Source organism: Eptatretus burgeri, chromosome 2, assembly GCF_056783735.1.
Source record: "Eptatretus burgeri isolate ZD-2024b chromosome 2, Ebu_testis_v1, whole genome shotgun sequence".
NCBI classification, from domain to species: Eukaryota; Metazoa; Chordata; class Myxini; order Myxiniformes; family Myxinidae; genus Eptatretus; species Eptatretus burgeri.
Window position 1 is genome coordinate 15,934,955 of NC_140962.1, and position 26,691 is coordinate 15,961,645.

At 45.3% G+C, this 26,691-nt stretch overlaps 1 protein-coding gene across 7 annotated transcripts in view; it reads left to right on the forward strand.

Moving 5' to 3' along the window:
* Positions 1-26,691, forward strand: part of ACTMAP (actin maturation protease) — a 78,815-nt gene that overhangs the window by 32,809 nt on the left and 19,315 nt on the right. For 2 of the 7 annotated variants that reach the window (XM_085863850.1, XM_085863818.1), the window contains exons 2-7: positions 1,796-2,294; positions 2,743-2,811; positions 3,205-3,329; positions 3,412-3,522; positions 15,509-15,557; positions 21,931-22,034. In XM_085863850.1, coding sequence (XP_085719976.1) covers positions 1,796-2,294; positions 2,743-2,811; positions 3,205-3,329; positions 3,412-3,522; positions 15,509-15,557; positions 21,931-22,034 — 957 coding nt within the window. Of the gene's footprint in view, positions 1-1,652; positions 1,688-1,795; positions 2,295-2,742; positions 2,812-3,204; positions 3,330-3,411; positions 3,542-15,508; positions 15,558-21,930; positions 22,035-24,031; positions 25,063-26,691 lie in introns of those variants that run through there. The other 5 variants (XM_085863858.1, XM_085863824.1, XM_085863837.1 and 2 more) reach the window with 5 other exon arrangements.

A 26,691-nucleotide genomic window follows, 5' to 3' on the forward strand; every position in this document is an offset into this window, starting at 1 on the left:
ATTTAACGTCCATCCGAGGAAGGGCACACACTTTGATGAATCACCCTGTCGGTGAGACACTGGGATGACGGTGTATGTCTGGGTCGGGATTCGAACCCAGGCGAGACAGCTCAGAGGCACGTGCACATGGAGTCAGTCCTTCGCGGACTTGGCTCGATCCTGCCAGCACAGCCATGTGCTGCACACGAGTGAATGAATGTCGCCCAGTTCACCACCAACTGAACAAGAACGGCGTACTCCGAAATGCTGCACCACCACGTGCCCATTAGAGTGAGCTTCTTCACCACAATCCGAATTCGTTTCACACGTATTTAACAAGCAATTAATTGACTTATTATATGTAAAGTATAATTTATGAACTTGAGCAAGACCATGAGTTTAAGCCAGTTTTTTAACTCGTGGAGGATCTCTAAGTCTTACTCACGTTGTTGTTCTTCTTCTTCTTGTGACTTTTTTGTTTCACAGCCTACAGTTTTCATCGAAACTTCCTGAAACTTGGCGTATATATGTAAAAATACCCTGCGCAGACAGTAACCATCTCCGATTTTGAAAATTCATCCAAGAAAAAAAAGTTATGACGTCAAAATATCTCCGTAAATGGAAATCGCCTAAAAAATTATCTCCGAAACTCGGCAAGCTTTTTGAATTCTGTTTGCGGGAATCGAACAGGGCATTAGCAGAGATGAATTACCGCACATATGATACATCACTATGACGTCATATCAATTTTTATGACGTCATTCCTATTTTTTGACATTTTTTGTTTCACAACCCAGAGTCTTCATCGGATCTTCGTGAAACTTGCCATGTAAATGCAGAAAGCCCACGCGCAGGCAGTAACCATCTCCGATTTTGGAAATTCTTCCGAGAAAAAAAGTTGACGTCATAATATCGCCGCTAATGGAAGTCGCCTAAACCATTATCTCCGAAACTAGGCAAGCTGTTTGAATTTTGTTTGCGGGAATCAAGCCGGGCATTAGCACAGATAATTTATCGCAAACCTGATACATCAAAACGACGTCATATTCATTTTTATGACGTCATCATTAAGAGGACGAGGATCTTCGCTCATGTGAGCTTGCTAAAGAACGAACAGGCTCGTGATGGTGCATGCACTGCACAACTATCTCTTGCTAAGTAAGTAAATAAACAAACAAATAAGTTAATGTTCACATCCCACTGGCGCTGTATTTGTTGTTAAGAGATATTGCCCAATCCCATGAGTTCGGACTCAATTTTATCGTTATGCACTCAAAATTTCTGCCATGCATATTTGCATACCTAATAAATAGATGACCGAGTGCATCGCCCCGAAATTGAGTCTTGGCACAACAGAATCAGAAATTAATGTTTTTTGAAATTTCTTTTGATTGGTTGAAACGACCTTCTTGTATGTAACTTTGAAAGGGTGATGTAAACGTGGGCGCGTCTCAGGAGGTTTATCAAACAAAGCGATTCAGATGTATGGGTGACATGTGTGGCGGTGTAGCTACGGTACCTCGGCAAGAAGTGGAAAATCGTGTTTCGCTTTCTCGTTCGTATTATCGATTAATAATTTGTCAGATTGTACAAAGGTATCAGTAATTATTATATGAAAGTATTTACGGATTAAAATTCGTCATTTAACTTTGTTGTTCAGTTTTTTTGTGACGTAGACACCGGATGTTATTGCTCTCAGACTCAGTCAGTGAGTCATTATTATTTTTTGATTGCCATCTCTCTTTCTCTCATTCTCTTTTGTTTCTCGTCTTTCATTTTTTTTTTAATTATTCTACTTAATTTATTCCTTTTTCAGTCAGTGTGCCTCAAGTCATGCCTGCCGCTGTGCGCGTTATCTTGGAGCAAGAAGGGGACTATCAGAGTGGGATGGAGCCTTCTCCCCTTCCGGAATTTCTACCCGCTAACACCACAACTTTACCACCACTTCCATTACTTTCACCACTACTACCGCCTTCACTTCCACCACCTTCACCTACCCAACCTCCACAACCACCACCTCCACAACTACCACCTCCACCTTTACAACCACCACCTCCACTACCACCACCACCTTCATTACCACCACCACATTCATTACCACCACCACCTTCATTACCACCACCACCTTCATTACCATCACCACCTTCATTACCACCACCACCTTCATTACCACCATCTCCACCACCACCACCTCCACCCCCACCACGACTTCTCGGAGGTGCGCAGCGGCTGTTTCAGGTCGTAGCGGCAGGAGCAGCCGACATAGTTGGAGACCACGAGGAACCTGTACAGATCTTTCTGAGCCGTAGGGACAGGTCCTGCACTCACTCTTCCCACCTGTTGCCTTTGCACAAATCTTCACTTTTTACACCTTAGTAATTTCTCACAAATGCATGGATTCATTAAATGATGCAACGATGGTCGTTCTGGGGATGTTGACGCGCAACATTGCAGTGTTTTTGGTGGATTTCATTTTTAATAGCAGTTTTCTGCTGTTTTTTATTATTATTATTTTTTAATGGTTGCTTGCCTATATTAATATTCTGGCCAAAGAGCAAGTCCGATATAGCAATAAGCATGGCATCGATTTGTAATCCTCGAATTTTGTACACCACGTATACACCACGTGACCTAATCTATGTTTAGAATGTGCCAAAGAAATTTGCAATGAGCAGGAAATTCAATCAAATGTATTTCATTCTCTTGTCCCCATCCCTCCATTGTCGTCCTCCTTTCCTCCAACTCTCACTTCCTGGTCTACAGTTTGGATCCAGACCTCAATTGGGTCCTCGTTAACAAATATGTTCCATCGCTCATCCAGAATGGCCCACAGTGAGTCTTATCTCGGCTTGCCTCTTCCAAGCTCAGCTTGCGACATTAACAAGGGATTGGATAGTCTTGCAGCATGAACTCGCCACAGTGCTGATTGTTGTACATCTGATTTCACACTGGACAATGTTTTAATCAACGCAAAGCCTGTATAAGTTATTTTCATGAATGGCTGCGTAAAAGACTTGTTTCATGTGAATTGATATGAATGGGAAGACATGTTCAAAACACACACACGCACGCACGCATGCACACACACGGTTTAGATATCAGAAAACTTGGTGAACCTCTTCCACAATGATGATTATTCAAAATAAGGAAGATCTTTTACATTGAAGATACTATAAAAAATGCTTTGGATTCTTAACTTTATGAATTGGTTTGTGTGATCTACAGATGTGGGCTCGTTGCACTTCTGATGGCGGGTCAAGCATTGGGCACTGCAGGACATCTGACTGTGGAGGATGTGTTCCAGGCAGCAGTGCAGAGGGGTTACACTGCGCAAGGAGAGATGTTTTCTGGTGTGTCGTGAGATTATGCCACAATAGCAGTTCTCCATTCACGTGTAGTCGAGGCTAAACAAAGCTTTCCTTTCTCCCCCAGCATTTGACTTGTGCTGCCTGGCTGAGCATCTGCTGGGATGCAGGCCCCACCTGCTGAGCGGCGGTCTGGATGGAGCAAACTTTTCCAGTCTCCTTGCACACATCCTTAGAGGTTACCCAACGCTGGTACCGTATCCTTAGCACTGTGCTGGGTTTTTGGTAGTCAGTTAAAAAACAAAGAAAGAAAAAAAAAAACAGATTCAGTAGTGTTGTGGTTAGAGTATCCACTATGAGTGTGGAAAGTTGTCGGATTGCTTCTGACCTTGGCCAAGTCATACCAATGAGTTTAATAATGGCACATACCGCTTCATTTCTTGATGCTCAGCATTTAGAGTAGAGAGCATGGATAAACCCTGTGGATTGACATTGTTTTGAAGAGGGGTAAAAGGAGAAAATGGAGAGGGAGGGGGAGAGGTGAGACTTCTCCGAAGTAGTGTCTTGCTCACTGTGGAGGTAAAAGTACCACCATCCACACCTGGTGTGTTCCAGAAGTTCCTGCTTCCAAGGGCAATGGCTGAGGTGCGTGCATGTGTGTGTTGTTGGTTGTTATCCCCGTATGTGGGTTTCGGAAGGTGGAACGGAGTCCTCCCAGGGTTTCCACCTCTGTTTTGGTAAGGGATCACGATTCATGGACTAAGCTGTGATGTTTTCTTGTTCTCAAAGCTTTGTTCGGAGGGCTCTTTTCAGCATCGTCACTGAGCCCTGGATAGCTTCCAACTGCAGTTTGTTTGTATTAATATTACCAGCGATGGTTTTTCAGATTTCCATGAGGTTCTTCTTTATCGTTCCCGTTGCTCAAATTTCCACTGGTCCAATTTTGGCACTCTTCAGCTTCCAAGATCTTTTGACTTCATTCTTGAGTTCTTGGTATTTTGGTCATTTTCTTGATTTCTGCATTACTTAGACCAAAATCGCTGGGTATGGAAACCTCAATTAGCAATGCCTCCTTTTCCTTTTTGTATCTGAGTACTAGGTCCGGTCGCAGTGCTTTGTTTTCTATGTTCACGCTCAATGGGATCATCAGGTTGTACGTGAGCATTACTTCCTTGTTTTCAGTGATCTCTTTTGGTTCATGTTTCCATGAATTTTCCGGAACTGGGATATTGAAATTCCTGCAGATGTGCCAGTGGATTACTCTACATACTTTGTTGTGCCTTTGTGTGTACAGCTGTTCTGACATTTTTTTTTTTTTTTACATTCAGATAGGATGTGACTCATGCTGTCTGTTTCTACCTTGAAGAATCTAAACCTGTCTGATTGACTCAGTCCCACCGTTTTATTAAAGCTATTAGTGTAGTGTCCTTGGTCTTGGGCATTTATAATGATTTGTTCTCCATCCCAGTTGAACTGACCTCTGTGTCATTTATCTATAATTCCAGGTGTGTGTGTGTGTGTGTGTGTGTGTGTGTGTGTGTGTGTGTGTGTGTGTGTGTGTGTGTGTGTGTGTGTGTGTGTGTGTGTCTGTAACTGCTGTTTCTCGACAACCACTGGTCTGATCTAATTGAAACTTGCCAGGTATATTGCTGGGGCCCTGTGGATGTGCCTTTTCAAGGTTTGATATTAATCGGACAAGTGATTCCCAAGTTATGGCCATTTATTTACCAACCAATGACAAGACACGTTGCTGCGTAGGTGTGGCTGATGGGGAAGAGAACCTCAGCCGTGTTCACCATTACGGGTTACAACGTACGGATTTCTGGATAGTGATGACTTAGTGTATTCTAATAATTTCTCGATTTCTTATGCGCATTTATAGATAAACACAATGCCCCAATCCAGTCGTCGTTTCAGAGAGCGAAGCAACGACCTGTGTGGTTGTTTGAATTTTTTTTTTTTGCACGTATGTTTTTTTTCTCTCTTTCTTCTCTTCTCTTTGTGTTTTTCCTTGCGATGACATTGCGAAAAGGCAAAATACGTTGGCGCTAATTGAATAATTGGCCATTAAAACTAAATTGCGAATAATCGTAACTGCGATATGGGCTGTTCCACAGTAATATGCTACATTAAAGGGTCTTATCTTCAGGAGCTATCACAGAATTCCTAAAGTATCCATAGAATACCACTAACATGTTTTTAGGTGTATATAAATGTAGATATATACTATTTATAGCAAAACCGCAATTGTCCTAAAATTAAAGCGTGCAGATAAAATTTTATTCAATGTGATGGGAATAAATCTTTGTCTTTAGTGTTGTATTAAAAACTAAATAGATTTACCAAGAGTTTTATATGAACTCATACGTTTTTGATTGAGACTGGTTTAGATTATATGTGTAAAAAGACTTTACTTATGATATCCCACACCCTGAATTTGCCACAAATATACTTTAATGTGAATGCTGGGGGGTTGAAAAAAGAGTAACAAACGTTGTGCTATCTGTCAATTCGTCATGAAAGAAACAAAATGCTCAAGCTGCACAACCTTTAAAAATACGGTCTTGTTATTTTTGTGATAACATAACTTAACCTAAATGACAAATGTGTAACAAAGGATAACATTAGTGGTAAGTCCATATCACTGTAAAAGCTGTACAATCTGGCTTTTTGATTGCGGTCCAAAGTCACGTTTATTACAGAAAACTTTGAGCCAGTCAGAGGTCGTTTAATAATCATCACTATGAGAGCCTACGCTATCAATAAATTGTGCTGGGTTAGATTATCTTCTTACTTTTTGATTCCAGTAGTGGAGGGGTCAGTCTTTTATTTCCCCTCATTTGCAAGATAAACTGGACACACTTAATGTGGACTATGTATGTAACACAATGGTCACCCATTACTGTGGAAAGGCTCATATGGGACATTTTCACAAAAGCGGGTCAGGTAACGGTAAAGACTGTCCAATAATTTTTATCAAGAATATTGTTACGTTTGAGGGGGGGTATGCATTCAAAGGGTAATTAGGATGTTTAATTAGGTATGCCATGCTGTTCGAGTTTACCAGGATCTCGATGTAATAAGTAGCAATTCAGTGGTGATAAGTTGTCTAGTAAATGTTCATTTCTTCAAGGGGGAAATGATAAATGTCACGTAATTAGATAGGGACACGGGATAGGGTAAGTGTGTCTGCGTAAACCCCTTTTGGTATTCTCTGAAGACTGGCCGTGACGTCACAGGACAGTGCAGCGGATGGCTCCGCCCCGTGATCACGATTGGCGGAAGGCGATGGCGGTGGGCCAATAAACGGCTCGATTGGGAGTGACGAGGACGAAGGATAAAAAGGTTCTGTTCGGGGTCGAAAAGGAAGAAGAAGAAGAAGATTACAACCAGAACGATCGTGTTTTTTTGGTGTGGAAGCTGTGGCGGCAGAGAGCGTCCTGGTTGTTGTGCTGAGTCGATCGTGTTCTTGATCGTGTCTTGGAGCCTTGCCGAGCCTCGTGCCTCGCCTTGGTTGGCTCTGGGGTTCTGCTGACTCGGAGTACGGGGTCGAACGGCGGGCAGACCTGCCTCCCTCTCCTGCTCGCAACTTGGCGCCAGAACTGGTTCCCTGGCGGCTGTGAGCGGACTTGGGCCAAGACCAGGAGGTCGACAGCACCACGGTTTCTCCTGCCCCCCTGACGAGAGCAAGGCCAGCTCGTCCGACGCCGATCCAGGGACAGTTGCGTCCACACCACGGTCCAGCCTGACCACCAGAAATAGCTACGTTGTGTGTGTGTGTGTGCGTGCGTGCGTGCGTGCGTGCGTGCGTGCGTGCGTGCGTGCGTGCGTGTGCCTGGCGCCTTAGAAGGTTTGAGATCTCTATATTCATTGGAATTGTCTGTGTTTTTCCCCACGCCCGATCCCACACCATCCCGTCGAATCGCCCCGGATCCCTCTTCTTTCCGAGTCTTGTTATTTCTGGTAATAATAAAAACGAATAAACATCATCAACTCAGTGAAAAGTGACTCGTGCCACCTTCCTCGTCCCGTTTGCGGTAGAGCGATTAGAACCGCCATGTTTGGGTTATAAATAAATAAACTGCCTCCATCGTTTCGGCTCATTCTACGTTGGCGGGACTGTTCAAGTCCCGTGGACGTCCCATTGGTGTCAGGGTGTTGGATGTTCGAACCCCTCTAAATTATATTTGGTATCGGGAGAATATACCAAGATTAAAATCTCGCCACGAATTGGAATATAAAATTACTACAGAAAAGCGCGCGAGCGCGGGAAAATTTTGGCGGGATTTTTCAAATTTAAATTAATTGGCGGCAAACGGGACTTGTGCACCATGGCGGATGTGCAGATGTTTGAGAAGGAAGGCCACGTGTCTGGCAGCGAGTCGGGGGAAGAGGGGAGAGACGGGGGTAGGGTTGGAACCTCCCCCATTCCGAGCGTGGACCGTGCTTCATCGCCCGTAACGGGGCCGGCAGTGCCGGAAACCGGTGCGATGACGATCCAGACACTGTTGGAACGTTTAATAGGGGACATGACTGTACAAATGGCAAATCAATTCGTGACACAGAGGGCAGAAATGACGGCACAAATGGAAAATCAATTCGTGACACAGAGGGCAGAAATGACGGCACAGAGGGCAGAAATGACGGCACAAATGGAAAATCAATTCGTGACACAAATGGCAGAAATGACGGCACAAATGGAAAATCAATTCGTGACACAGAGGGCAGAAATGACGGCACAGAGGGCAGAGATGGCGGATCGATTGGGGGTAATGGGGGTACAGTTGGGTGCACGGATTGATTTAATGAGGGATGAATTGGGGGAAAATATGGAGAAAATGAAAACTGAGATGCAGGAGTGTGTGGATGTTAAATTGGGAGAAATGCAAAGTAAATTCGAGGATAGATTGGAGGAAACAAAGGTAGAAATTACATTGGAGGGGGAAAATATACGGAAAAAATTGGTAGATAAAATTGATGCAACGAACATTCGGGTTGATAAAGTGGATGAAAGCCTGGAACGTCATCGTGCCTGTGTGGATGCTCGTATGCAGCTGCAAGTTGAAGAGTGGGGAGAGCTGAGGAAGCAAGGGATGAATTTGGCGGAGGAGGTAAAAGGATTGGAGGCTCGTTTGGACGAACAAGATAAAATTATGAGCCAAGATGAAGTCTTGGATAAAGGCCTGGTAGAGCCGTCTTTTGTAAGTAGAGTGTCCGGGTTGGTTGAGGAGCAGCTACAAACTCTCGACGGAGCCTTGGAGGAGGTTGTGCGGGCCCAGAAGATCCTGCGGGAAGAGGTGAATCGGTCCATTCAACGTTTGGAACAGGAGGCAAAATTGACCCATGAGACCCTCACCACAAAACATCTTTGGCCACAGTGGGCTCCGAAATTGGATACGCAGCCACAAGGGTGTTTGATCCCTGGGCTGGATTCGGACAAGGGAGAAACTGAGAAGCGGGCCACCGTAAAAGTGATCCCCCTGGTAAATTTTGAAGGGTCAGGGAGCCTTGAAGCTTTTCTGATGCAATTTGAGTGTATTTCCCGACTAAACGGGTGGAATGAGCGGGAACGTACAGGGAATTTGGTGGCAACGTTGCGGGGACCAGCCGCAGATGTGTTAAACGTGATGGCGGAGGGGATGTTGACCAGCTCCCACATTTGCGAGGCGTTGAGCCGTCGGTTTGGGTTCGCGGCAAACTGTGATCTGGTGCGGGCCCAGCTCCAGCACCGTAGATTAAAGCCGGGTGAGACAGTGCAGGAGCTGGCACAGGACATTTACCAATCAGTCAGGATCGCATATCGGGACCTTACAGTGGGGGCGTGGGACAGACTGGCACTAGAGAAATTTTTAGCTGCTCTTCCGGACCCTGAGGTCCGAGCGCTAGTGGAGCTACAGGATCCACCCACCGTTCACCGAGCGGCTGAGTGCGCAGCCAAGCTGGCCTCGTGGAGGCGGCCGGGTCGGGTGCCCGAGAGGCCATCGGTGACGGTCCGACAGGCGGAGATCCAGGATCAAGGAGAGGGGCTGGGAGAAATTGGCATTACCCAAATGTTTCAGGAAATTTGCCAGAAATTGTCGAGTTTGATAAAGGGTAATCTGGTAGTTAGTGCGCCAAAGCGGCGGGGTCCAGCCCAGCCAATAGAGCAATTTGATTATGGCCGAGGGGGTCCGGAACCGGAAGAGACATTTCACCGATACTCACGGGGGCCTTTTATGGGGAGTTGTTTCCGGTGCGGGCGAAGAGGACACATGCAACGATATTGCCGGTACCCGGCGATGGAGGGACCCTCCAATAGACTTTTAGACTCGGAGAGGGTGAATCCTCCTGCTGAACCACCAGGTCTATCCGAGATGCCCTTTCATAGGTCGGGTCCGGAAATCACTGTCGGGGGTCGGGAAAACTAGATTGGGCTGAGCATATAGGGCCATGCTCGGCTGCTGAGATAGTGGCGAAGTGCCTCCTTTGGTTTAAAAAAAAAAAAATTGTGGGAAAATTGGCATGGGTTTGTGAGTTCTGCTGGGTTTTAGAGTGACAATCGGGACAGTGGGTAATTGGAAACAAAGCGGGCACGAGTGGCTGTCCAATGGCTGGTGCGTGGATCGGGTGAGAAGTGCTGTGTGAGTTGTTTTAAGTGAAGAAGTGGAATGTATGGTGCACACATTGTTTTTTTATTGGGCATGGTGTGGTAACAGGGAAGGTCATGGTCGGTGAAGTGTTAGAAATGCAGGTGTCACATGTAAGGCCGATGGGGTGGGGGAGTCATGTGGGTTTTGTGGGTGGGGATGATGTGCTTGTCCACAGGGATTGCTGAAGCTCACGGTGAGCGTGAATTGTGACCCCCTTCAAGGAGATTCACCACCTGGTGGCTAATGGTGACAGTGTCTGGAGGAAACTGGGAGAGGGTCTGGTTGGGCGACCAAGGCGGGTAGGACCTTGGCGACCCAGGAAGGCCAGAGGAGCCAGTGAGACCCCTTCCAGAGTGTTGTACGGGATTAGAGCTGATGGCTACCAGGGGGGAGGGAATCAAAGGGAGCGGGGCGGAGAAACGTCCGGGTTGGACTAAAGCTTACCTGTGGGCATGGTTGCACCTGAGATGCCCCCATCATCTTGTGGTGACCCACCCCACGGCCACGACGGGATTCAGCCTGCATGATTAAAATGAGGACCATGACCTAGAAATGTGATGATGACCATGGTGTGAGTGTTGTGAAGATGTGTGAGTCCCACTCGATCCCGCACAACTTGACATGTGCAGCAAGGGCATGATGTCCGCATAATTTTGGGGCAAGCAAATTTGAAAATTGGCTCCCCAGGTAACGCTGGGTCTATTAGCATCCACTGGGGGAGGCGGTCAAGTGTAAATATCCTGTGAATAGTGTCGTTAAGGCTTAGAGTAGGAATGTAAAGTATAAGTGTTGTGTTTTTGTGGAACCTTTTGTTTCCCCTCCCCAGATCACTGGAAGAGTGCTGGGCAAGAGCGATGATCTAGAACAGGGGTCGGGAACGTTTTTGACTCGGAGAGCCATTAAAGCAAAATATTTGGAAATCTATTTCAGTGAGAGCCATATAATATATTTTAAGACTGAATTCAACTAAATGTGAGTATAATAAGCCTCTGAATTTATTCTTTTAAATAATGTTGTAATAATACTCACCATTAATGGGACTTCTGGTGCTGCATGGATTTGCTGATGGCTTTGTAGTCTGGTTGGTACTTGGTGAGGTTAAGCTTCATGCAAGCGTTGAGGCTTTCATCCGTTAGACGTGATCGTAGGTTGGACTTGATGTTTTTAAGATGTGAGAATGACTGCTCACATGCATACGTAGATCCAAACAAGGTCAATACAGCAATACTCACACACTGCAGTGTGAGGTATGTGACAGGAAGCGCGTTCCAAGTTTTGATAATCAGCTGGTCTTCAGGTTGAAGTTTTTTTCATTTCTGTCCACATGTGCTTGCTCGCCAACTCTGCTTTCTGTCATGCGATTCTTTCCAGATCTTCATTCAGTGACTTGAACTTATTCACCCACATGTCTGAGGCCTTCAGGTCAGCCACTTCTGCTTCAAAATCTCTGACTGAGACTCCAGGAATGTAACTCAGGTCGGCTGTGTTCAGTGAACACTCGTTTGGATGGGTGATGAACTTAAAAAGACGAGTGTGCTCACGAAATTCTCCAAAGCGTGCTTTGAATGACTGTAGGAGACTGGATGTGAAGCCAGCTAACTGGTGGAGATCAAAGTTTTGAGTGGGCTCACTTGCTGTGCATGCATCTTTAAATTGTCTCAGTTTTTCAAAATGTAGTAAACGACCTGTTTCAAGATCCATGATAAAGAGCTCCAGCTTGTTTTCAAAAGCAAACACGGCTTGTTGAAGGGATAACACTGTATTTCCAATGCCTTGCATTTTCACGTTGAGCTCGTTCAGATGTTCAGTCATATCCACGAGATAGTAAAACTTGAGGATAGTAAAACTTCATCCAGCAGTGTTTTAAACTGGCGACCATTTAAGGCTCGGGCAACAATAAAGTTGATCACACGAATGACCAGCGACATCACTTCGCCAAGCTGCCCATCACACATCTGAGCACAAAGTGCTTCCTGGTGTAGAATGCAATGGAAACTTAGGATGGGTCTATTTTCATGTTCACGGAGAAGCGCCACAAATCCTTTGTTTTTCCCCACCATACACGGAGCACCATCAGTAAACACCGAGATAAGTTTATCCATTCGTAGATTTTTTTTCTTGAGCGAACTCCATGAAAGACTTGAATAAATACTCACCTCTTGTGGACCCTTTTATTGGCAGAACAGCAAGACTTTCTTCGCGTAGTGTATCACCAGCAGCATATCTTGCAATCACACTGAACTGCGACAAATGGCTTAAGTCTGTTGACTCATCCAAAGCCAGGGAAAAGAACGGCGCTGTATTTATGTCCTTCACTTGCGTTTCCTCCACTTGGTTTGCCATCATGATGGTACGATCATGAACAGCTCTTGTCGACAAAGGCATGTTTTGTATCCGTTTGATTATCTTGTCTTTGTTCGGAAGATCATCAAAAAGTTCATTGGCGACATCCAGCATGAACGTTTTAGCATACTCGCCATCTGTGAATGGTTTTCCGTTCCTCACTATTGCTAAAGATCCAGCAAAGCTGGCGGAATTATAGTCACCTTGCCGGGTCCATACGCGGAGTTGCTGCTGGCTGGCTTGCACCCTGCTCAGTAGCTCTTGGCATGCTTTCTTTCTGCTGCCTCCCGCAGGGTATTTTGATGCAAAGGTAGCATGGCGCGTGTCGAAGTGCCGCTTTATATTCGACCGTTTCATCGATGCAATTTTGTCATTGCAAATTAGACAGACTACAGAACCTGCTCTCTCCACAAAGGCGAATTCTTCGGCCCATTCGTCCTGAAATGTACGATACTCATCTTTTTTTCTTTTCGCCATCTTCTTCGTCGAAGGGTTAGCTTTGAGCAAATGAAAGAGAGGGAGATGTTGACCCAAGTGAGTCTGGCTGGCCTGCGCACAGGCTGACATACTCGAGAGGTGCGGCGCGGCCGGCCGACTCTGGGATGCTGTCACCTCAGCGGTGGCGCGTGATTGGTCGAGATGAATTCCGTGACGCGTCTCGGCGGCGGCACGTCATTGGAGGAACCGAAATCACTACTCGCGTCGGCCACATGACTGGACGAAACAAAAACCGCTTCAGACAATTCGGAGGTGTTTTTTCTTCTCTCCTTCTGCCAAGTTCAGCCCTGCACGTGAATGAAGCATGACACCATTCAAACTATGGGTAAAGCTTCCACGAGAAATATTGGGCTTTTCAAGTTTCAAACTCCAATTTTATCTGCGAGCCAAATGCAATCATCAAAAGAGCCATACCTGGCTCGCGAGCCACATGTTCCCGACCCCTGATCTAGAAGATGGAGTGCAACTTCGCTCAGTGCTCTCATGAAATAAAATAAAAAAAAACAAAAAAAAAAACGAATGATTGTTTAGGCGAGGATAAGGCCATAAGGGGGTAGTACATTAAGCAGGATAGGTAAGTTAGCTGCGACTCGCTGTCCATTGCCCCTCCTACTTTATTTCGTTAGGTTAATTAGGTGTGAGTCAGTAAGTGTTAAGGCTGGTATGGTAGCGCCTGTGATATACCTTGCAGGAGCTGCGGTACCAGAGGAGGGGGAAGTGTTACGTTTGAGGGGGGGGTATGCATTCAAAGGGTAATTAGGATGTTTAATTAGGTATGCCATGCTGTTCGAGTGTACCAGGATCTCGATGTAATAAGTAGCAATTCAGTGGTGATAAGTTGTCGAGGAAATGTTCATTTCTTCAAGGGGGAAATGATAATTGTCACGTAATTAGATAGGGACACGGGATAGGGTAAGTGTGTCTGCGTAAATCCCTTTTGGTATTCTCTGGAGACTGGCCGTGACGTCACAGGACAGTGCAGCGGATGGCTCCGCCCCGTGATCACGATTGGCGGAAGGCGATGGCGGTGGGCCAATAAACGGCTCGATTGGGAGTGACGAGGACGAAGGATAAAAAGGTTCTGTTCGGGGTCGAAAAGGAAGAAGAAGAAGATTACAACCAGAACGATCGTGTTTTTTTGGTGTGGAAGCTGTGGCGGCAGAGAGTGTCCTGGTTGTTGTGCTGAGTCTATCGTGTTCTTGATCGTGTCTTGGAGCCTTGCCGAGCCTCGTGCCTCGCCTTGGTTGGCTCTGGGGTTCTGCTGACTCTGAGTACGGGGTCGAACGGCGGGCAGACCTGCCTCCCTCTCCTGCTCGCAACTTGGCGCCAGAACTGGTTCCCTGGCGGCTGTGAGCGGACTTGAGCCAAGACCAGGAGGTCGACAGCACCACGGTTTCTCCTGCCCCCCTGATGAGAGCAAGGCCAGCTCGTCCGACGCCGATCCAGGGACAGTTGCGTCCACACCACGGTCCAGCCTGACCACCAGAAATAGCTACGTTTTGTGTGTGTGTGTGTGTGTGTGTGTGTGTGTGTGCGCCTGGCGCCTTAGAAGGTTTGAGATCTCTATATTCATTGGAATTGTCTGTGTTTTTCCCCACGCCCGATCCCACACCATCCCGTCGAATCGCCCCGGATCCCTCTTCTTGCCGAGTCTTGTTATTTCTGGTAATAATAAAAACGAATAAACATCATCAACTCAGTGAAAAGTGACTCGTGCCACCTTCCTCGTCCCGTTTGCGGTAGAGCGATTAGAACCGCCATGTTTGGGTTATAAATAAATAAACCGCCTCCATCGTTTCGGCTCATTCTACGTTGGCGGGACTGTTCAAGTCCCGTGGACGTCACAATATATTGCCCAGTCAGTGCAGAGGCCTTATGGTGATCCTGCGTTGCTGACTTCATTTGAACATTTTTCTAGGCCTTATAAGAGGTTCAAGCACTATTTCAAGAATATCAAAGAAAGTTGATTTTTGAGTTTGTTCTTTACCGTTACCTGACCCGCTTTTGTGAAAATGTCCCATATGCGAACTTCCGGACAGTGAGGACTTACTGTATTCTAATAATTTCTCGATTTCTTATGCGCATTTATAGATAAACACAATGCCCCAATCCAGTCGTCGTTTACGAGAGTGAAGGAACGGCCTGTGTGATTGTTTGAAATTTTTTGTTTTGTTTGTCTTTTGCACGTATGGCCACGCACGTACGGCCATCCACATACGGGCACACGAGAGTGAAGGAACCGCCTGTGTGGTTGTTGTTTCTGGCATGCGGTTTGAAAGTTTTTTTTTGCATGTACGGCCACGCACGTACGGGCACGCACGTATGGGCATGCACTAGTCATTCAAATGGGCCTTCTTTGCCTTCACCCAATCTATCCAATTAAAAAAAAAATTTTTTTTACCTCCGTGCTCTTGTCTCGTTTTCCCAGTTGTCGGTGAATAACTGTTGATATTTTGCTTTATATTTTTATTTTGTTTTTATTATTTTTTTTTTTTTCAATCGGTGCTGTATTCGTTGCTGTGTCCACTTGTGGCCAGTTTATTATTCCGCAGCTGTGTTGGAATACTGGTATTGCGAGTTGGTTTCTGGCTTTGATTCTGTTTATCGGGGAGAGATATGTTTTCACGATCCACCTCATTCTGCGCAGGTATTCTTTGGGAATTGTTTTTGCATTTGTTTGTGACCTATTTAGTGGCCTTTTCTGCTCTGAGGTACTTGTATGATGCTTTGTCTACCTTCTGTATTGTTGTACAGGGGGTCCCCGACTTACGAACACCTGGACTTATGAACCAACCCTCATCAGGTATTTTTATTATTTATTATTATTATTATTGTTATTTTTAATGTCCGATATATGAACGTTCAGGATCAGTGTCTGTAAATCGAGCCACATTCAGGATCAGTGTCAGGAAATTGAGCCACATGTCCATACAGCCACAGCTGATGCTTAACGACTATACAGGTAACAAATCTCATTTGAGTCTCTCTCAGCAACTGCTCATTGGACACAAAGTCTGACCAGTGATAGCCAAGGATTCTCTGAAGAGACCTGGTACCGAAGGAGTTAAGTCTTCATCTCAGACCCTTTGTCAGAGTCGAAGTCTCACATCCATAGAGCAAGACTGGAAGCACCAAGGACCTGAAGACTCGGACTTTCATCCTCCTGCATGGGTAACGACAGCGCCACACCCCATGATCCAGTGAATCCATGACTCCCCAGGCCCGACCCAGATATCTATTGACCTCTGGCTCACAACCTGCATAGACCTGAATATCATTGCCAAGTTAAGTGAATCTCTCCGTAACCTCAACATCCTCACCACCCACAAACAGGTACAGACAAGATGGCAGCATCCAAGATGTCATTGAAAGCGATCTTCGTTTTGACCCAGAAAACCCATAATCCCAGTGGCTCCAATTCCTCATTGAGTGCCTTGAAGGCGCCTACAAGGACATCCATTGTTTCGACAAGGATGACTGCATCATCTTCAAAATCAAGGTCAGAGATCTTGACCTTCCCAAGTGATGCACCGCAGCTTTATCTCTCTGACATTTTCCCCAGAATCCAGTCCATGCAAGCGTTGAAGAGTGAGGGGGCCAATACATACCCCTGATGAACTCCAGTAACAACTGAAAATAAGTTGGAGATGGAACCACCACACCTCACACCATTTTCTGTACCAGAGTATAGTTAAGAAATCAGTTCGACAAATTTTGCTGGCACCCCACGAAGATCGAGAATCCTCCAGAGGGCATCCCGATTCACTGAATCAAATGCTTTGCGGAGATCAACATAGGCTGCAAGCAGCCCCTGCCAAAACTGTTGTCTGCGTTCGTTGAGGACTCAGAGAGCAAGGATATGGTCAATCGTTGACATATTTGGTGTAAGGCCCAACTGCTCCGGGTACTGGTGTTCAAGCGATGGTGGCTATTAAGAATTATCTTACAAAGACCTTGCCGGGCACTGAGAGCAGCGTCACCCTTCGGTAGTTGTTGCAGTCCCGGTGATCACCCTTCCCTTTCCAGAGAGGGACAAAGAGGCCCCTTTTCCAGTCAGTTTGGGATGATGCTTGTGCTCCAAACAGAACAGAACTGCATGCAACGACAACAGTACAGCATTTCCACCACCCTTCAGAAGTTCAGCATGGATACCACAGATCCCTGGGGCTTTACCCCATTTCAACTAGTTCACCGCAGCCTGTGTTTCCACAAACGAAGGTGGTTCACAGTTGATTGGAAGGTCAGCAAGAGGGATAGTTACACCCCTGACATCCACCTCAACAGCTGGTGTGTCAGCCTGGTACAGCCACCCAAAGTAACTGGCCCAGCAGGCCTTCACTTCGGACTCCTCTGTCAAGAGCCCACCACCCTCTGCTCTAAACGCAGTACACCGAGGGATGGGCTTGGAGGAACGCAATGCACAAATTCCTCTGTAAGAAGGATGAGAATCACATAACCACAGGTGATGCTCTACTTCTTCATAGATTCCTCGCACATTGGCCTCCTTGTCTGCCCTCATTGCACGTGAGGGCTTATGCCTCAGTTCCCTGAACAGCTCAGTTCTGCTATTAAGCCTGACCATGCGACTCTGGAAGATGGTATTCAGTGTCCTTTTGGGAGACAAAATTCTTCTTTGCTTGACGGTGGGTTCCAAGACATCCATCGGCAACATCAAGGATAGTAATCTTCAAGGCACTTCCCAACTCTTCAGGATTCTCCAAAGCACCCAGACCCCCCAAATCCCCACTCAGCCTGTTCGCAAACTCCTCAGCTATCCTCTTATTCCTGAGCCTGTCAACATCTCGCCTCGGCTGGGATGGTACCATTCTCCTGGATTGAAGCTGAAACTTCAGAGTTGCTACAAGTCTGTGGTCGGTATTGAAGAACTCGGCACTCCGGTCGACCCTGCACTTCAGAATCATCCTCCAATGACCGTCAACGAGCACATGGTCAATCTCATATGCCACACCACCAGCATTGGAATTCCAAATCCAGCGATGAGCCTGTGGGCGCTGAAACCATGAACCAGCCACCCGAAGTCCATGACTTCTTGTGAAGTCAAGGAATTTAGTGCTCTTCTGGTTCACAGTTCCAGACCCATGGGGACCGACACATGTCTCATAGCCATCTCTAACAGTTCCAGTCGATGCGTTGAAATCCCCCAATACCAGAAGAGTATCTTGTCTTCGTCACTGGTCACCCACAGACTCGAGCGTGGCATAGAATGCATGCTTCACTGTGAGATCACTCTCCTTATATACATAGAGAGAGCATATATAGAGACCAGGGAAATGACATCCAAGGAGTGAAGAATCCTCAGTCTCATAATTCATTCATTGACCGGTGTTACCTTAATTATCATGGGATTTAACTTATTGGACACAGCTACAGTACCTCCTTAGGTGTGGTATCCATTAGAGCGCCCAGAACAATAGGAGGCTTAACCGTGCCGCCATGATCTTGCCACTATCCGGTCTCTGAACCTCAGACATTGCTGCAATACCGATGTTCGGGTGTATCTGTGTCCTTGCTCATTAACGAGGTTGGTTTGGGGGTCTAGGGCCAGGTGAAAGGGGAGCGGGGATCCCACATCGTATCTTCTCTCCTGGTATTTCGATCTTTCTTACCAAGTGCTGCATTTTCAATGTGGTGTTCCATAGCTCCATTGCTTTCTCAATCAGCTTCATTATTTGGGAGTTGATCTTATATAATTGCATGTATTTTGTCATCCATGAATGTGGAACACCATCCAAAACTTTTTTGTCGTCTATCCAGGCTGTGAGCAATTTGGTTCTTCTCGTTTTAGTTTTTTTAGTATGGCCTTGTTTGGGAGGACGTGGTTTATTGTTCTGCAAATTCCTCTTTTGCATCCCTTCTGTTCTGCCTCTCGGCTTACTCATTGTGTTAAATGGTGGTCCATCATTTCATATCAGGTCAGGTCAGGTTCGATCTGTGACCTGCTACAGGTACCATGTAAACCTGTACTAACCTGTTCCATGGTCGGGTTGTCGGCGACTAAACCGTCTCCCCCACCAGGTCTTCTGGTGAGGAGGGTGTTTGGATATGGACATCCTGCAGGATTAAAAACAAAACCTGTCAAAGGGCGGAGGAGCTCCTTGTGAGCCAATGGCCATCCATATCTAGTGCCCAACTGTGTCTGCGGACGTCTTCCTGCAGTTGGGTCACTTTTTATGAGGAGGTTGGTGGCAGGATTTGCACTCCGGCCACCGTAAAACCCTTCATTCCGCAAAACGCAATAAAATCTGAAAACCCACTCCGTGGGAGTACCTCCTGTGCAGCTTCCCTTCGCAGGGCAGCTCACCGGATGACGGGATTGGGGCAAAGCCTTCGGGACCCCCAATATTTGATAGGAGGGAAACCATGGGGTAACATCCCTGGGTCAGATTGCGGGAGAGTGTGTCGGAGTGGTGCTGAGGTGTCGTCTACCAGACGGCGGTCTCCTTGGGTTAACCTGAGGCGGTCCCTTCGGGTGGGTGCCTGGAATGTCCTATCCCTAAGAGAGGATGATCACCTGTCTCTGTTATCATCTGAGCTCAAGCGTTTGGACATCGGGATTGCAGCTCTCTCTGAGGTTCGGAGACCGGATTGCGGCGAGATAATGCTGGGTGGTTACACCTACTATTGGTCTGGTCGCTCTGATGGTTACCATACCCAAAGAGTTGCTGTAGCTGTGTCCAATAAGCTGACCCCAATGATAATTGAGGTAACACCGGTCAACGAGCGTATTATGAGATTAAGGATTCGTCACTCCTTAGGTGTCATTTCCCTGGTCTCTGTTTATGCTCCGACTGAGGCGAGTGATCTCACCGTGAAAGATGCATTCTACGCCACACTCGAGTCTGTGGTTGATCAGTGCCCCAGACGAGATACACTTCTAGTCTTGGGGGATTTCAATGCATCGACTGGAACTGATAGGGATGGTTATGAGGTGTGTGTTGGTCCCCATGGGTCAGGAACTATGAACCAGAATAGCACTAAGTTCCTTGACTTTGCAAGAAGTCATGGACTCAGGGTGGCTGGTTCATGGTTTCAGCGCCCACAAGCTCATCGCTGGACTTGGTATTCCAACGCTGGCGGTGTGGCAAAGGAGATTGACCATGTCCTCATTGACGGTCGTTGGAGGATGATCCAGAACTGCAGGGTCTACCGGAGTGCTCAGTTCCTCAATACTGACCACAGGCTTGTTGTCGCAACTCTAAAGCTGCACCTTAAATCCTGGAGAATGGTACCATCCCAGCCTAGGCTGGATGTTGCCAAGCTCAGGGATGAGAGAGTAGCTGAGGAGTTTGCGAACAGGCTGAGTGGACATTTGGGGTGTCTGGGTGCTTTGGGGGGTCCTGAAGAGTTAAGGATTACCTTCAAGACCACCGTCCTTGATGTTGCCGGTGGATGTCTTGGAATTCACCGCAGGGCAAAGAAGAATTTTGTCTCTCGAGGGACACTGGATACCATTGACCAGAGTCGCAGGGCCAGGCTGAATGGCAGAGCTGAGCTGTTCAGGGAGCTGAGGCGTAAAACTGTACGTGAACTGAGGGTGGACAAGAGGGGCCTATGTGCGAGGAATCTGTGAGGGGGTAGAGCATCACCTGTGGACAGGTGATTCTCGTCCCGCTTACAGGGGAATTCGCGCATTACGTTCATCCAAGCCCATCCCTCGGAGCACTGCAGTTCGAGCAGAGAGTGGTAGGCTCTTGACAGAGGAGTCTGAATGAAGGCCCGCTGGGCCGGTTACTTGTTATACAAGTCCAAGAGCTCCAAGGCATCCTTTGGTACCAGGTCTCTTCGGAGAATCCTTGGCTATCGCTGGTCGGATTTTGTGTCCAACGAGCGGTTGCTGAGAGAGACTCGGATGAGATTTGTTCCCTGCATAGTCCGTGAGCGTCAGTTGCGGCTGTATGGACATGTGGCTCGTTTTCCTGACGCTGATCCTGCTCACCAGATTCTCTCAGCGAGGGAGTCTCATGAGTGGAGGAGGCCAGTGGGTCGACCACGTGCCTCGTGGTTGCAACAGGTTGACCATCATCTCAAGGAGATGGGGATGGGCCTGGCATCTGCCTGGGGGATGGCCAGACGGAGGCCCCTGGAGTACCGGCGGAAAGTGGACGCAGCGACGAGCTGTTCTGGCACATGCTCCCATACCTGACCTGACCTGACATTCTAAATTCAATTGCATAATAATAAACGTCATTGGTCAGGGTCAGGTGTCCAATCAAAGTAGGACGTCTTGGTACCCGGTCATCACTGCCGGCAGTATCAAGTGGCAGTTCTAATTATGTCTCTTATTAATTACGTAACACACCAGTACACAAACTCCACACAAAACAAGTCCTGGCGAAGGTCTGCAATACCTGATTGCTCTTTTTTTTTGTTTAATATGAAGTGCTTATCTGTTCATGATTTGGAAAATAAACTAATCTGAAGAATATATCTTTCTTTTGAGCATGCACAGCCATGTTCTTCTTCTTCTTCTTCGTTAATATGTGGCACAAAACTGCAGGGTAGGATCATTGGCTGAGGGTGTAGTTGAGCCGCTGATGCTGTTTGTAAGTTGGGGCAGGAATTTGAAATTTGGTTATGGTGCCGGCAATAGCTCGTCTACTCTTCGCGAAGGATCTTTAACGTCCACCAACGAATACCGGTGGCCAGGACGCCTGTTTAAGGTCGATCTGAGGGACGGTACACTCATTGATGAATCGCCCTACCTGTGAATGACCGGGATGACAGTTTATAGTTGGGTATGGATTCAAACCCAGGCTAGACAGCGAGTGTGCATACCTCCTAGGCTGTCAGCCCACACAGTGAGGTGAAAAGGTTGAAGCCAATACAAGACTTTGGATAGTATTCATTGCAGCTCCTGTTTTGTAGTAAAATGTGATTGTTAAATTTATGGATTGCTTTTTGACAAAGTTAAATCTGTTACATATAGTTGCATGTTATATTATACAAGTTCTGTCTACCTGAACTTTAGTTCAGGCATACAGCAATTTCTCCAACACATCAGATTTAGGTGGAGTTGTATTTTTTTTTTGTTGTTTTTGTTGTTGAGATGGGTAGGTTGGTGTGCAATGTTTCACAAATTTAATCTTATTATTCTTTCTTTTGGGCCGTTCCTTCCACTCCCCCACCAACAAAATTTCTCACTTCCAACCATCCAGCTTGTTAACTTTGACTCGTGGGATGGTGAGCAGATACGATGCGGATCGTAATTACGAGCCATGCTTGAAGAGGGGCCAGAAGGCTCATTGGGCTGTTGTAACCGGTGAGTGCAAGTTCTGCAATGGCAATTAGCATCACCATCAGCACAAAGTCCACCGTAGCCTTCCTCCCCATTTAACATCTGGCTCTGAAGTTGGCCACAGACTGGAGCAATTTGTCTGTGTGAATCCTGGGTGATTCATCTCATGGCAGTGTGACGTTATCATCGACTGCCTTGGTTTTTAGCTTGGTCAATTGTATGTTACATGAGACTTACCCATGAATCATTTATTTCACCTTTAGGAATATATCCCCACAACCATCAGCCATGTTCTCTTCCCTTTCTGAATAGACTAATTTAAATTTATTTATTTTTTAACAGGATCTCAGGCTCATAGTAGAGCTGACACACACACACACACACACACACACACACACACACACACACACACACACACACACACACACACACACACACACACACACACACACACTTATGGCACTCTGGGTACCAGCAACATCACAACAATTGGGCCACCATTCTAACCGCACTCAGTGGGGCATTTCCTTGGGAGGAATTTCTCTTGGGATTGTCCATGCTCTCTTCTTTATATGTGGAATGTCAAGCAAGGAAGTAGCATGTACCTTTTTAAAAAGTCTTTGATATGACTGCTGGGGTTTGAACCTTCCAGAATCAGAGCGGACACTCTATTCATTGCACCACCAAGTCTAATAATTGTTTTTAGTAAAGCCGGTGACAATCGCATCTTTAGTTTTCTCAAACGTAAAGCACTTATGCAGATCTGATCCCCAACCATTTCCTGCTTGAGTCCAGAGGAGTCAGACCATTTTGTAGAATTGTCCACACAAAAATGAAATGGATTCTGTCTTTTAATATTTTATTTTTCAACACCAGAATAAAGAAGGAAATGTCGATGCATTTGAAATTCACCTGAAAAATGCATGGGATTCGTTCCAGTATATGCTTGCATGGTTGATATGCATTTAAAATGGTATGGACAAATCGCTCCATATGGTCGACTTCATAGCAGAGTTATTCACTGTCTAAATTGTAATTGAAATGGAGTTGAAGTTACATTTTACTGCCAAATATCTCCTTCTTCTCTCATTCCATTGCTTCTCTTTCCTTCCCCTTTTCCTTCTTTCTTTCTCCTCGTTATTCTTCGCCACCTTCTCCTCTTGCTGTCCACCTCCTCTCAACCTTCTTACTACATCCTAACTCCTTCTCACTTCCTTCTCCTATTCTCTCACCTTGTCCCTCCTCCCCTTATCCCTCCCCCTCTTTTGATCCTTTCCTCCTTTCTCCACACCATTCTGTCCCCACTATCCAGATGGAATGTTATCCAATTACTATAATGCTTAAAGGTTTTTTTTTCCATTTATAGAACAAATCGGGCATAAAACATATCACGGGTTGAGAGACATAATGTTATGACTATTTTTGGCGAAATTGAATAAAATGGCTCTCATGTCTTTAAACACCATTTGAAAGACATGAGAGCCATTTTATTCAATTTTGCCAAAAATGCAGTTAGAACATTATGTCTCTCAACCCGCGATATGCAAAACTAGAAGGGCACGTGGTGGAGTGCATACCTCCGCCACGTAATGCCTGATCCACGAGAACATATCGGGCTCAACACATTTTTGAAAGACAATGCTATACAGAACGATATCATTTTTGTCCCGATCTCTCAATGATGAAGAATCACTTAAAAAAATTAAATAATTCTTGAATCCAGATCCTGATCTGGATCTTCACTAAAATCTAATCAGTTCCTCCTTGTCACACACCCAACCTACCCACCAAATTTCATCCTGATCCATCCACAACTTTTTGAGATCCTGCACACACAGAAAGACAGACAGACAGACAGAGAGGGGTGAAAACATAACCTCCTTTACTTTCGGTGGTGGAGGTAATAAAACTCTTTTCTCTTCAAGAAGCTTGACCTCAAATGTTACTTTTTGAGTCTTTGACATGAAAAGTGTTTCGAGCTCAATAATCCAATCCATCCAATTGGACCATACTCTGTGCAGAGCGTTGGTGCTGCCTGAGCAGTCTCCTTGGCTATTGGGCACAATCCTGCACGGGTCGCCACTCGGACACAGAATACCAGCAAGCTGGCACTCATTTTGCCAACCTCGGAAGGATGACAGGCAGAGTCAACCCCACCTGGTATTAATTCAACAGCCAAGTGGGATTTGAACTCAGAACTCTAGGATCCCAAGCCCACCACTTGAGCCATTAAGCCAACACCAGGCATGCTCAACAATCGATTCACCATTTCCATTTGCCAAGCATGCTAGGAGTGTTGCTATGCTTTTCTCAGAGTAGAAGGGTAATGTTGAATGACTCGGTTAAGTGTGGTATATGTACTTAGTTTAGATGTACTTAGGTGTATGTACTTAGTACAACATGTACTTAGTTTAGAAACAACAACATGATGAAAATCCAAATGAAGTGTTCCGTTTTGTATGTTTGTCTTGGCATGCAGCTTATTATAATATGGTTTACCAGCCTCAAAAGGCCCTCTTGTGTGCACGCAAGGGAAAAGTAAAACTAAAAATTTCTCACAATTTTGTCCTTTTTCATACATTTAAACATTCTTGTGATTAATTTACATTCCTTTTTATCTTATGTTGTCATAGCTTCTGAACTTGTACTGGAATTCCAGGTATTTTTGCCTTTGATCTCTCCAACCTTCAGTGCATTCAATTTTACATCTTTCCTTCTTAACCTTTTCCAGTGTTTTGTTTTTCTTTTGACTATCCAATCAGAATACACAAACATGAGCACAATCAATCTGCGCAATGTGTTTAAATGTTGTTAAGGTTTCCAGGGTGAGCGTGTGGTTCACGAGGGGTTTGCTTGAACCCGCTACCCGACCTCCAACCCTGAAGCCACAAAGCATGCTGGGTGTGCTCTGGCTTTCAAAAGGAATTAGCCACTGTGGCTAATCCAGATTTAGAATGATTAGCCACAGGAGAAAGGAAATAGCCACATATTTTATTCAAATTTTTTTTTTAGCAATATGAAATAAGTTAATTTTAATTCATGCTGATGTTTTGTTTGTGTTTCAGGTATGCATGAGGTTATAATAAAGCAGTCTGGTGATGGGTGTCACAAGCTTACAGTACTCTATTCTCCTGCTTATCTCACATGATGCTTATCTCACATCCTGTATTCAAGTACCCTGAATGAATGAAGAACAAAGCAAGAACTTTCTACAACAAGCAATAAGCTTTCAAACTATTTAAATAAATCAGATTGCATGTGAAATGAATCTGGATCAAGAAACATGAAAAAAGTCAGTCAAATACACTTTATTGCATAACCCATTGCACAGTGTATAAATACATAGCCTAGGCATTTGTTAATAACAAAAGTCAATAGTGTTCTGCACAAAAAAACAAACAAAGATTATAATATCAATAACTGTAGACGAGAGTAGACTAGTACATTATACTGGACTAGAAGTGGATAACTGTCGAGAAATATACTGGACTAGAAGTGGATAACTGTCGAGAAATAAAATTTAATCATAAAATAATGGATATATAAAAATATGAGTTACTCGTATCCGTATTATACACACAAAAACAAAGATAATATCAGTAACTGTAGACTAGTACATTATACTGGACTAGAATACAGTGGATAACTGTTGATGTGGAATTTTTTTAACCCACCTTGTTGTGATCGTTGAACTCCTGAAGGATTCTAACTGGCCGATTGTGGGATCCTATTTGACTTCAGGCAGAGTTTAACGTTTGTCCGATTTGGTTATAAAATCCTGCATAAAACCCTATCGACACTGATAAAACTGATGTCCACACAAGTCCTTCCTTGTGAAATAATTTATTTTCTAATTATACACCATACACTTCTCACCCTCGTACAATGAACTTAAGAATCCCCATTGATTGCAATATTATTTGGTTCTATTTCATTTATTCTTACTTTAGTAAACACTTAGACCAACCCGATTCAATTCACTTCCACGTTACATCAGAGAGTTTTAATCTAACTTGGTACTTGGTCAGTTCCAAGGAGTACCAGGCACTTAGATTCTAATACTTTCTCAGGTACTTGCACTGAAACAATTTTACATTTCAAAGCATTTTATACTTTCATGAGAGAGTGGTGGGGGATATTCAACCCAGACTGCAGACGTGTCCTTCAGACGAAAAGCCACTTCGTACATTTCTAAGCAAAGGTTCGTTTGTTATCAGCTCGGTCACTCTGCTCCAGAACAACACATTTCTTAACATTTCGGGCAAAAGTCTTTTGGCCAGAAATGACAGCCAATTCAACTTGTAGCATAACAGTTACATTTCTAAAACTCCATTTGTTACAATTTAGAATACATTAATATAAATTTTTCCCCCACACTGTCTAGATTACATCATTGGATATACAAGTGGAAATCCCTGAATTGCGTGTCGAGCCATAATTGTATAATTCTTTTTATACAACAATGTAAATACAGCAATTTCACAAGGGGGAGGCCCTCTGCACTTTGAAACATTTACAAAAATTCACAAAACCAACAAGTAGAAGTGAATGGGACCCTTTTATCTCGCATTAACCCTCCATCCCACATTCAACCTCTCTCTCCACCCCTCCATCCCACACTCAACCTCTCTCTCCACCCCTCCATCCCACACTCAACCTCTCTCTCCACCCCTCCATCCCA